At 36.8% G+C, this 12,311-nt stretch overlaps 1 protein-coding gene across 13 annotated transcripts in view; it reads right to left on the bottom strand.

Annotated features, from left to right (window-relative positions):
• The window catches only part of CFAP69 (cilia and flagella associated protein 69), a 91,204-nt gene that overhangs the window by 27,183 nt on the left and 51,710 nt on the right, over positions 1 to 12,311 (bottom strand). For 6 of the 13 annotated variants that reach the window (XM_004007968.6, XM_060415049.1, XM_060415052.1 and 3 more), the window contains 6 exons: positions 11,193 to 11,330; positions 10,541 to 10,617; positions 8,879 to 9,076; positions 7,151 to 7,237; positions 5,573 to 5,677; positions 4,131 to 5,077 (listed from right to left, as the gene is read on the bottom strand). In XM_004007968.6, coding sequence (XP_004008017.3) covers positions 4,907 to 5,077; positions 5,573 to 5,677; positions 7,151 to 7,237; positions 8,879 to 9,076; positions 10,541 to 10,617; positions 11,193 to 11,330 — 776 coding nt within the window. In that variant the 3' untranslated portion in view covers positions 4,131 to 4,906. Of the gene's footprint in view, positions 1 to 4,130; positions 5,078 to 5,572; positions 5,678 to 7,150; positions 7,238 to 8,878; positions 9,077 to 10,540; positions 10,618 to 11,192; positions 11,331 to 12,311 lie in introns of those variants that run through there. The other 7 variants (XM_012176940.5, XM_027968682.3, XM_027968681.3 and 4 more) reach the window with 5 other exon arrangements.

The raw sequence follows: 12,311 nt of genomic DNA, 5'->3' as shown, positions 1-12,311 counted from the left end.
ACTCTTTGCAACCCCATAAACCGTCGCACACCAGGCTTCTCTGTCCATCACCAACTCCCAGAGTCCACCCAAACCCATGTCCATTGAGTCGGTGATCTCATCCAACCATCTCATCCTCTGTCGTCCCCTTTTCCTCCTGCCCTCAATCTTTCTCAGCATCAGGGGCTTTTCAAATGAGTCAGCTCTTCGCATCAGGTAGCCAAAGTATTGGAGTTTCAGCTTCAACGTCAGTCCTACCAATGAACACCCAGGACTGATCTCCTTTAGGACAGACTGGTTGGATCTCCTTGCAGTCCAAGGGACTCTCAAAGAGTCTTCTCCAACACCACAGTTCAAAAGCATCAATTCTTCAGCGCTCAGTTTTCTTTATAGTCCAACTTTCACATCCATACATGACTACTGGAAAAACTACAGCCTTGACTAGACGGACCTTTGTTGACAAAGTAATGAGAGGGACTAGTTTTATTATACCCTCTATGTATCTATGTTAAACCTGTAAATTTTTGTTTGGTTCTGTTGGTCTCAGTATAGAGGAATATTAATAAATTTCAGCACTTCAGAAAGAGCTGGCCAGATTCAGTCTGGAATGATTAAATAAACTGGATATTTTACCCCCAAAGACTTAGGGTGAACATCATAGTTTTTCCCTGTGATATGAAATGTACCCTGTGTTCCAGAAGGCAGACTGAGGAACAGAAGAACAATAGTTGTTCACCTAATTATTCACTGGTTTTCATCCAATATGAACAAGCACTGGCTGAAAGGATCTAATCAGGTAATGAACTCCTCCCTCATGTGGGAGGATTGGCTTCAGTGTTGAAGCCACTTTCATCTGGGCTCACTCAAGTCCATTTTTATTTTCTCGACTATTTTTTCATTTAGTTTATTAGCAAAAATTTGGGAGCTAAAATTTTGTCTCAGTTGACTCATGGAAGGAAATATACTGTCCACCTTTCAGCCAGGCTGGATGGGCTCAGGAGTGATGTAGTGGGAGCACAGATGTGAGGGGAGATGGAGACTTGTTAGAATTAGCAACAATGTCAGACAGAGGGACTGATTTGCTGGCTCACTGCTGCATGCCTAGAACTATAATATGGGGTCTTGGGTATTGTCTGTCTACCAAGTACAAGTGTCTATATTAAGCAACCTTACTACCCTTCATCCACATACATTTCTTCCTCTGTTAAATGGATGCTAGGTAATAACCTGCCCTATTTTACCTTTCCTCTTTCTGATGGGTGAGATTTATAACAACAGGGAGAAATTCTACAGAAGGCACAGATTGTTTTGATTACAGTCAGTCCTAATAAATCTGGAGATACCAAGTTGTACTATATACAAAAAATGCTATTCACCCAAGTATTATCAATTCTATTTCTACTCTCTGGTCATATTAATGTAATAGTACTTGTGCCTGATTTTAGAGAAAGTCTACCACTCTTATGAAGTGAACGCGTTTGAACTACCATAACGTGTCTGTGTTTAGCATTCCCTGTATAGTGTTTTGTTGGTTGAACCTTCCCTTTGAGTTCAGGACTTTGCTGTATTTGTGTAAGTTGAGGGAAAGGCTGCCAGGAGCTGGGGCTACCATCACACTTATTTAGTAATTAACTAAGATGTGGGTTACCACAATGAATGAGATATGGTCTCTGTCTTGTCTTTAGGGAGCTTGGAGTCTGAGGAAGGAACTTACAGTCTACAAAATGGGGTAAACATTCCTTTCTCTTAGTCACGGACACTTCATCTCTGTTCTGTATGTATCTCAGATGTACCCAAAGTGTATCTGGTACTTTTTGTATGGGCCATCTCATTGTTGCATGTTCCTGTCCACATCCATTCTTGTGTCTCAGTAATTCCCCTTTGCATGTGTGCGTGCATGCTAAGTTGCTTCAGTCGTGTCCAACTCTTTTCGACTCTATGGACTGTAGCCCGCCAGACTCCTCTGTTCATGGAATTTTCCACACAAGGATACTGAAGTGGGTTGCCTTGCTTGTCCCCAGAGGATCTGCCTGACCTGGGATTGAACCCACATCTCTTAAGTCTCTTGTATTGGGAGACAGGTTCTTTACCACTAGCACCACTCGGGAAGCCCCAACTCCCCTTTACATGGAACCTTTGTGCTTAGGACTGCCTGTGAAGAAGAGGAACAGATTATGCCTTCTGCTGTCCTCTTGGGGATGATGGTAGTAGAGAAAGGGATTCAAAAGAAGACAAAGCTCACTGATAAGCTGATGCAGCCAGGCCAGGGTGAGAGGTCACTGGCGACTCATTCTAATTAGAGCAACATCAATAGCTGTCATTTCTTCTGATGCTACTTATTCAAATGCTACTATCCTCACAGAGGGAATAAAGAAAAATTCCTGGAGGAATGTGAGTTGGAGGAGGAAGTGTAAGGGGAAGAGGGAGGAGAAAGTAGGAGAGGGTGGTCCCAGTGGGGTGTTCGAACCCTCTTTTATTTGATAATGCAAGTGGATCCTATGCATGTCTTCCCAACTCTGCATTCAGCAGCACCATGTTGGTAGCTTGAAATTGGTCATCCTGGGAATATTTATATCATGCAAACTGGCAAACACTATATATAAGAGCTTTTTCCTCTTGAAGAGCTGGTGGTTATACATTTACACTGCTATGTGCACCCTATGGGCCTAAAGACTAGACTCAAATTCCTTTCTGAGGAAACAGAGTCTTGTCTCTCCCAGCCCTGGACATGAACTCAGCTTTGCAGCTTCCTGAGTGAAGAAGGGGGTTGATGGGGTTCTTGGCTTTGGAAACGCATGACACACAGGGACACAGACACTTATTGCTCTACATCCAATATTAAGGGATCTACCTCTATGTGACAAGGTACCTCCACCACCAAAAGAGTTTCCCTCCACACCCACTTTCCATCCCCATTAAAGAGAAGTATCATTGGGATTTATTTATATATTAAGAGTTAAAATAGATAGCTAATGGGAAATTGCTGTATAGCACAGGGAACTCAACCTGGTGCTCTGTGACAATTTAGAGGGGTGGGATGGGGTGGGAGGTGGGAGGGATCTTAAAGAGGGAGGGGACATGTGTATACCTATGACTGATTCATGTTGATATATGGCAGAAACCAATACATGCAGGTCAAGAAGCAATAGTCAGAACTGGACATGGAACAACAGACTGGTTCAAAACTGGGAAAGGAGTATGAGAAAGGTGTATATTGTCACCCTGCTTAATTTCTATGCAGAGTACATCACGTGAAATGCTGGGCTGGATGATTATCAAGATCAAGATTGCTGGGAGAAATATCAATAACCTCAGATATGCAGATGATACCACCCTAATGGCAGAAAGCAAAGAGAAACTAAAGAGCCTCTTGATGAAGGTGAGACAGGAGAGTGGAAAAAGCTGCCTTAAAAGTCAATATTCAAAAAACAAAGATCATGGCATTTGGTCCCATTACTTCATGGCAAATAGATGGGGAACAAATGGAAACAGTGACAGACTATTATCTCTTGGGCTCCAGAATCACTATGGACAATGACTGCAGCTATGAAATTAAAAGACCCTTGTTCCTTAGAAGAAAATCTATAATAGATCTAGACAGCATATTGAAAAGCAGAGACATCACTTTGAGGACAAAGGTCCATATAGTCAAATCTATGGTTTTTCCAGTAGTCATGTACATATCTGAGAGTTGGACCATAAAGAAGGCTGAGCACCAAAGAACTCTGCTTTCAAACTGTGCTGGAGATGACTCTTGAGAATCTCTTGGACAGCACAGAGTTCAAACCAGTCAATCCTAAAAGAAATCAGCCCTGAATATTCATTGGAAGGACTGATGCTGAAGCTGAAGCTCCAATAGTTTGGCCACCTGATGTGAACTCTGACTCACTGAAAAAGACCCTGATGCTGAGAATGATTGAGGGCAAGAGAAGAGGGTGACAGAGGATGAGATGGTTGGTTGGCACCACTGACTCAATGGACATGAGTTAGAGCAAACTCTGTGAGATAGTGAAGCACAGGGAAGCCTGGTGTGCTGCAGCCCATGGGGTCACAAAGAGTTGGACATGACTGAGTGACTGAACAACAAAAACACAACATTGTAAAGCAATTTTCCTCCAATTAAGTATAAATAAAATTTTTAAAAAACCATCTTTATGTTTAATTTTTATTGTTTAGCTTATGACTAACATTTGGTTTTTATAGAAGAACTTTTACTTTGACCAACATATTTGCTGCAAAATTTTTACTGTCCATATTTATATATATTTATAATAACTTATGTACTTATCCTGATTCCCACTCCACCCATATGCTTTAGATGGGACTGGCCTCCTTCAGGCTCTGCGTGTAAGCAGTTCTCAGATCTGGCTAAGGTCATGATGAGTGGTTCAGGAGTGGGCATGCAGCCAATCAGATGTCCCAAGATACAGAGACAGTTGCAGAGACTGTTGAGAGGTAGGCATGCACTCTTTCCTACTGGATATCAACCTGGGAGAATACAATTCAGGAGTTTCTAGGAAAAGAGAAGATCCTACTCATAAGAGTTTTGGTTCTTGGATCCAACAATGCCTGTAGTTTTAATTAGTTTTATATTTGATTTTTGTTGTGTTTTTTTGTTTTGTTTTGTTTTGCTTTTTGGCTCAGACCAGTTGGAGCTGTTCACAGCAGTTGAAAGAGTCTTAACTGATACAATATGTTTTACAATTTTCAGTTAAGAAGACTATAATCTTTAGAAAGAAATTGATGACAACTCTTCTCACAGTATATGTTGATATTTTCAATAAAAATACATTATATGTCCTTACTTTTATTTTTAATAGTATTTTACTAAAATATTTATTCTAAAATGTTTGCTTTAAATTTATATATAAAGATATTTAGCTAAAAATTATAAGTGGAATTTATTTCAAAAATCCTTTAGAGTATTTTATGTGGGATCACTCTTCTTTGGCTCATCCACAGTTTTTACTGCTTTCACCTTCTGTAAGGCTCCTCCTCGAATAGGCAGTTTCTTAAGAGCAATATCTGTATCAGCCAGAGGTCCTCCCACTAATCGGGCAGGAGTGCTTTCCACTGTTACTACCCCACCAGAGGGCACCTATAAAAGCAAAATTAAACATTTAAGAGTCCATTTATAAAAATTTTCACTAAGAGGAAAATCTATTCATCCTTTAGCTAACTTTGGAAAAGACACAAAATGTATATAGTAACTAGGAGGCAGTGTGTAATAATGGAAAAATCAGGGCTTTGGGCCCTTTGGATTCAGGGCCAAATTATTTCCAGAAGGGGCCACCAAGAACACTGGAATATGGCATGGATCTATTTACCAAGCAAAGGAGGCACTACGCACTCCCTGTCAATGAGATGTAGAGACCTACTTTGATTAGTGTTTACAGCAGTTTCTTGGGAATCCTGGAGGGCTAGGTCTGGTCTAAACCAGCACCAGGTAAGGGCAGGGATAAATATGCCTTAACTACTTGACATTTTAACAGCAAAAAGAAAAAGTATGAGACAAAACCTCATGGAAATAACATTCTTTGGGAACTAAATTCATTATCTATTAAGAAAAGTTATGGAGAAAAAAAAATCTTACTGTTGCATTAAGGCCTTTAATATCTGTCCTGTGAAATATTGCATTTGGTGGTCTTTCACCATATCTAGAGGATTCTATAGCTTTCTCTTGAAGTCTTTTTGCTTTCTGAAGATTTTTGAATTAAAAAGAAAATAAAATTGTTATTAAAGCATTAACTATGGTACTTACAAAGAAGTATACAAAATATATTTGCATATATAATCTATTAGCACTATATCCAGCATTTATTCATTTAGGCTAAGAAAATAGTTATTAGCAAGTTATATCCTTTGCACACTGCAGGAAACAACTAAAAATGTTACTGAGATTTCCAAAGATACTGGCAATATATGACCAAGGGATAAAGTAGTTCCCAAGGAAATCAGGCTCAATTTTTTGCAAATGGTTGAATAAACTACTAAATTTACAACAGATGATGAATGTTTTCAAATTATTTTGTACAAATACTAATCCAGTACACTTAAATGTTTTAAGAATTCAGAATAATGCAAACTATACAATTTGCTGAGGTTACCTTCAAATTCAATAGTTGAGGCACTAGAACAGGTGAAATCTTAGGGAACAACTAATCTGTGTGGAAGAGTTTTATAAACTCTTCCTTAAAAGTACAGGTAGTTATGGGGCTATTTTGTAAATAACATTGGGAAGAACTTTTCATGAGAAGGGGGAGACATGGTATCTTGAATAAGCTTGTTGTTAATTTTGGTTTTGCTATCTTAATATGGTTCCACTATTTTTGTGGGCTAATATATCATTTAATGATTTCATATTTAGAGGAAAAATTATCACATTATGTAAAAGTGTATCCCAAGCACAAATGGAAAAAAGTAATGAGATTTTGGGATTCCTCTGGTGGCTCAGAGGTTAAAGCGTCTGCCTGCAATGTGAGAGACCAGGGTTTGATCCCTGGGTCAGGAAGATCCCCTGGAGAAGGAAATGGCAACCCACTCCAGTATTCTTGCCTGGAGAATCCCATGGATGGAGGAGCCTAGTGGGCTACAGTCCATGGGGTCGCAAAGAGTCGGACATGACTGAGTGACTTCACTTCATGGTGTTCTTACATATTTCAAGTGAACAATTAGCATTATAAACTTTTTAGTTTACTTTCAAGCTTATTGCTGAAGCAGGTTATCACATTTTCTCAAATTCCTATTTAAGCTTTAATATAATGTTTCTTGTGGTGGTCACAGGGAAAACATCTTTGATCAAGAGGGCAATATGGACAGTTGTTTTTTGTGTCCTTCACTCTGCTTCTTACAGAAAGAATCAGTGAATAAGAAGGCTCAGAATGGAAAGCAGGGGCACACTCCTGCTTATTCGTGACTAACTCTCTTTTATGCAAACCAGGAACACCATCCTTGTTTCACCCTGCTAAGCCGAATGAAACTCAGAGTGGTATCTTCTGAAACTATGAAAAATGCTTAGTTTCAGTTATCATCTTAAACTGCAAATGAGGATCAACAGTGTTGGTATCCCACAGAAAGATCAACAGAAAAAGGTGAATGAATATTTCCCTGAAAAATTATGTCAGAGTTGGCTGGTTTTTGTGGTTATTATAATATTTTAAAAAAATCCTACCTTTAAAGTTTTAGCATTTGATGTTCTGGCCAAGAAATTTCCCCATGATTTATTAGCCAATTCTCTTTGTTTGTGTGTGGCTTGTATCTGAAATGAGAAAGATAATTAAGAGTTCATTTCTATGAAAGGATGCCAAAGGGCTTGAATACCTCTATTTTGAAGAAAGAGCTAGTTTTTGCCAACATAAATTTTAAGGCCAACTAGCAAAAAGATTAGAGTGTAACAACTTAAATAACAGAAGTCTTAAAACAAACAAACAAAATCCTTTCCTCACTATGTGGCCAAGGTTTGAACTGCCTCCCATGAAATGTAATGAAAAACTGTTATAAAAATATAAAATATGAGAATAACAATAATCATTCTCAGCAAGACTGTTTTAAATAAGTATCACTTGCAAAAACAGAGTATAATCCAGAGCAAGTTACATAAATGACCCAACAGCAAATCCACAGGAGAAAGTAAAGAGATTTCTGCTGCCACTGATAATAGTTTAGGCATGATTATATTGGTGGAGCTTCTTCTAATTTATGACTTCAGCAAGATAAGCAATTTTGTGAGAGTGCTGAGTTTGTTGTGGAGTTACAGTCTGGGAAATACTACTGACAAACTACAAAGACTGTGGTTCTCAACAGACTCTCCACTAAATATATAATCAGAAAACACATGCCCTTGGTTGGTATATAGTATATTATTAAGCTTAAATTACGAACTGAAGAGTATTTAATTAAACAACTGCTAAAAAAATAAGTGGGGGTCAGAGCCATGATAACAAATCAACGATAATCAGCAAATCAGCAATAGCTAGTCCACACAGCAGAATACTACCACTCAATATAACTAATGAGAAGCAGAACTTCCATCAGGGCACTAAAGATCAAAGGAATGGCTTAAATGGCGGTATCCTTGCAATAAAAACTCTCCAACAAATAAAACTTTTAAGAAGGGAGGTATCTAAGATGGAGCAGAATTTATAAGTGGATGCTAAGTTCCACTAGACTGAAGATATAAACATTTAACAATATAAGCGAAACCAGCAGGCAATAGCAAAACACTTTGGAAATCACCTTAAAGAGTTCTAAATATTTAACTTTAGTCATAAAGGATCACCAAGCAGCAATGGGGAGTCTATATCAGCTCTGCATCGGTGGACAGGTTCTCTTAGTCACTTAACCTATTTGCTCAAAAACTTCAGGTGTGTTGTTTCTCACCTGTGTAAAGCTTTGGGGAAAAATGGCTCATATTTTCCCAACAGGCTTTTTCTGACTAGCTAAAGTCAGAGAGCACATGTACAGAGTGCTCACAGCATGTGATTTGGCACTGAGGTGAGGAGATGTGCCTGTGGTTGGCATACTAGTAAGGGCCTGTCACAGAGTGAGGGACAAGGGCCGACTTTCTCATTGAGATTAAACTTACAGTCACAGAGATAATGTTTGTCAGAATTTTCTAAATGTGTGCACTTAAATAGACCACAATTTTTGAAACTGTGACATTTCAAAAATGGAAATGTAAGCCTTTAGAAATAAAATTATAATGTCATAGACCAGCATTGAGTACAGTAATTAAATTTCAAGCTATTCACTCCATGTTCTCTTTCAGTCTGTACAAAGACACAGTAACTATAAAAGAAAATCACAAAATGACTCTAAGTGCTGAAGCATTCACAAGTAAGGCAAATATACCTTAGGGATAATTTCAACTAGTTTACACACGGAAATTATTTTGGCTTACTTTTGTATATACTTTTTGTTCATTTTGCACATCTTGGCGTGCTTGGCTTTCAATCATCTCACTCTGCAGAGAAACAACCATCTTTCCAATATTTTCTGATGCTGCTGTAATAGATTCTAAAATTTTTTTGTCTGTGGTGACTGGTCTTAGCTTTTCTAATTTTATTTCTTCATATATTTCATTCCATATTTCTCCAATCTGTTATAGCAAAGTTTTAAAAAGTTAAATTAACCAAAAATAAATGATATACTTTTAGGTAACCTAAAATGTATTTGAGTGATCATTCCAAAGTTAACACTTACTGAACCAGCTTTTCCTAACTTACTCTTTGGGAATAAGTGGCTCTTGGAATGATTTGGGGCAACAGTTACATTTGAGTATTCAGGAATCACTTACCTAATGTTTTTCAGTGATAAGTATTCACAGAGAAGGCTCTACTATCTAAGTGTAGTTCATTGCCATCATCACTGCCCTCTCCTTTACAGTCACTCTGTTTTCACAGCTGCACAAATTGTTGCTTTACTCTCATCCTTCTAAAGTACTGATGCTTTGCTTCCTAAAGCCCTGTTTGAAGGCTGGGTCAAGATGAATTTGTAGAACAGTGAAGATGGAGATTTCTGGAATCCTGGTACCTAGTCATATGAGAAATAGGGCCTTGTCCCTCATCTTCTAGCTAAGGTAATACTTGACCTAAAACTCTTAATATGTTGATTTCATCATGCTGTAGCTCCACCTCATATACTGGGATATATGGAAATTACTGCATTTGAGTATGTTTAAATTTAGAGGAAAAAAATGCATCCAGGATACAGGTAAAATTAAGCCTTGTTTTCCCTTTTTAGATAGAGATTTATTCATTTACAGCATTCAATACATAGTACTAATATTAGAAGAGAATGTTTACTTGAAAAGGCTTTCCTAAAAGTTCAAAGGCATTTATTTACCAAAAAGTATATAACCAGCAAAGTAAACAACCCAGGACTATTAATTGATATTTGACCACTGAATAATGTAATGATAAAACAATACTTTAATAAGTATTAATAATTTATTTTAACAAGTAATAATTCATTCAATTCTAGCTCTCTTTAAAAAAAAATTATTTTTGAAACTTTTGACTGCACTTAGTCTTCGTTGCCGCGTGTGGGCTTTTCCTAGTTGCTGAGAGCCAGGGCTACTCTTCATTGCCGTGCACAGGCTTCTCATTGCAGTGGCTTCTCCTGTTGCAAAGCACAGGCTCACTCTAGAGCACAAGCTCAGTAGTTGTGGCACCGGGCTTAGATGCCCTGTGGCATGCGGGATCTTCCCAGACCAGGGATCGAACCGTGTCCCTTGCATTGGCAGGTGGATTCTTAACCACTGGACCACCAGGGAAGTCCCAATTCTAGCTCTAAATATCCTTTTAAAGAGAAGAAATTATATTTTAAAGATTCTGTTAGGCCTCTATATCAGTAATGTCTATCTTCCTCTATAAACTAAAAGTTGGATGAAATCTTATCCCATGGAAATACCCAATAAATTAACTGTATGCTCCTTGAATAGTATCAGATGAAAAATGAAAACTACATAGTATGTGGATTATTGCTCACAAATATGAATAGATCTTTCCCAACTGATGGCCTGCATACTAGATTTTAATAACAAGTCTAAGAAGGTACTCACTTTAAAATCAAGATATCTATGTATGATACATAGAGTGACAAAATCTTCAGCAGATAAGCCAGGTAAATTTTCAAAATCTAAACAAAGTTTATAAAGAGAGAATTACTTTAACTGAGCAAATAATTCTAAAAGGCATATATTTATCATAAAAATGCAAATTATTCCTTTTGATTTCATCCTGATTTATGAAAATGTTACTTCTGTGAGCTTCTGGCTTCCTCCTGTAACAAACCTCTGCCAGGTCATCCTTATGTAGTCATTCAAAGAGGAACATTTTCTGTGCTGTGGTCAGACCATGATACTGTACTTTTACAGTCTGAAGAGTGAGGACTTTTTTCTTAATAAGAAGCGAAGTTAAGTCCTCAGGTGATTCAGAATTCTAGTATTTAAGTCTAATCATCTAAACTAACTGTCTTTAATCCTGACTGTACTCTGGAATTGCCTGGGGAGCTTAAAAAATACTGATGCCTTCCCCCAAATCCAGAGCTCAAGGGGGCAGCTGGTTGCATTGTGATAACAATGGAACATGCATTTGTCTATATAAAGGGACTTTTATTCATCATGTTTGAAAAATGGACTCCAAAGTGAAATCAATTCACAATACTCAGTAAAGAAAGAGAGGCTCTTTAGAATTTGACAAGTAACTTCTTACCCAGTTTGCCCAACACAGCATAAATTTTTGCTCTGATATTCTCAGCAACATCCATAACTGCAATAGTTGGGCAGTTAGCAGGCAGTGGTATGATTTTTTGCTCCTCTTGAAAACTAGTAAATAGAGGTTTCTTTGTATCTAATCATTGGATATCATAAAAATATAGAAAGGACAGATAAAAATTGTAGTAAATTAACAATTTTAAGATTTTAGTCTAGACGTCATAAAATATACTAACAGAATATAGTACTGCCTGATACATGATTACTCTTTTAAAAACATAAGTAATCAGCAATTTTTCCCCATTCTGTTGGAAAAATTTAATTTTTTACTATTTATGTAAAGTATAAAAATTTCACAAAATTACTTTTTTAAACATGAAACTTTCACATAAAAAACTTTTCTAATTTTGAGATCCAGAAAGTGAACATGTCAGTTTAACAATGATTTAATCTCCTATTTGCTTTTGGTTCCTGTATGTTATCCTATAAATATAAAAACTATTTTATGATGTTATGGGTTAGAAGTTAGAAATAATAAAAATGGATTGAAGAGAGAAATCACCAGGAGTTAAAGGGGAAGTATTTTCACTTAAAAATAAACCATACTAACACATAAAATTATAATAAGAATCATAAGAAGTATAGAAAATGTAATATAGCACTATAGAATAGATAAATGAAATATAAATTCTGATACTATAAACTTCATTAATTTAGAGTCTAGTCACTTAAATTTATGACCATTGATTTATTTTTATTTAGAAAAGTTTCCTCCTTTACATAAAAAGTAAACTATAAATGAGAATCAACAGAAATGTACAAAATACTATAAAAATTGTTCTTAAGCACTCTACTTATATCTCAGATTTTATTGGTAAATGAAATATTATTGAATATACTTATAAAAACAGATAACCCAAATAAAATGCTTCAGTAAGTCCTGTTAAGTTTTTTTTCCAAGTTAAAGAATATAATCAAATATTTCCTGAAAATATTCTATAAAAACATGAACCTACTAATTTACTTAGTTTTCTTTTAATCTGCAGACCCCTGTGAAAAGAACTTTAAACAAAGAGGTAGAAGTCCCCATACTTTCCTAATGTCTCTTCTTAGAAAT

Source organism: Ovis aries, chromosome 4 (assembly GCF_016772045.2).
Source record: "Ovis aries strain OAR_USU_Benz2616 breed Rambouillet chromosome 4, ARS-UI_Ramb_v3.0, whole genome shotgun sequence".
Taxonomy (NCBI): domain Eukaryota; kingdom Metazoa; phylum Chordata; class Mammalia; order Artiodactyla; family Bovidae; genus Ovis; species Ovis aries.
This window is presented reverse-complemented; position numbering and strand designations above follow the sequence as displayed.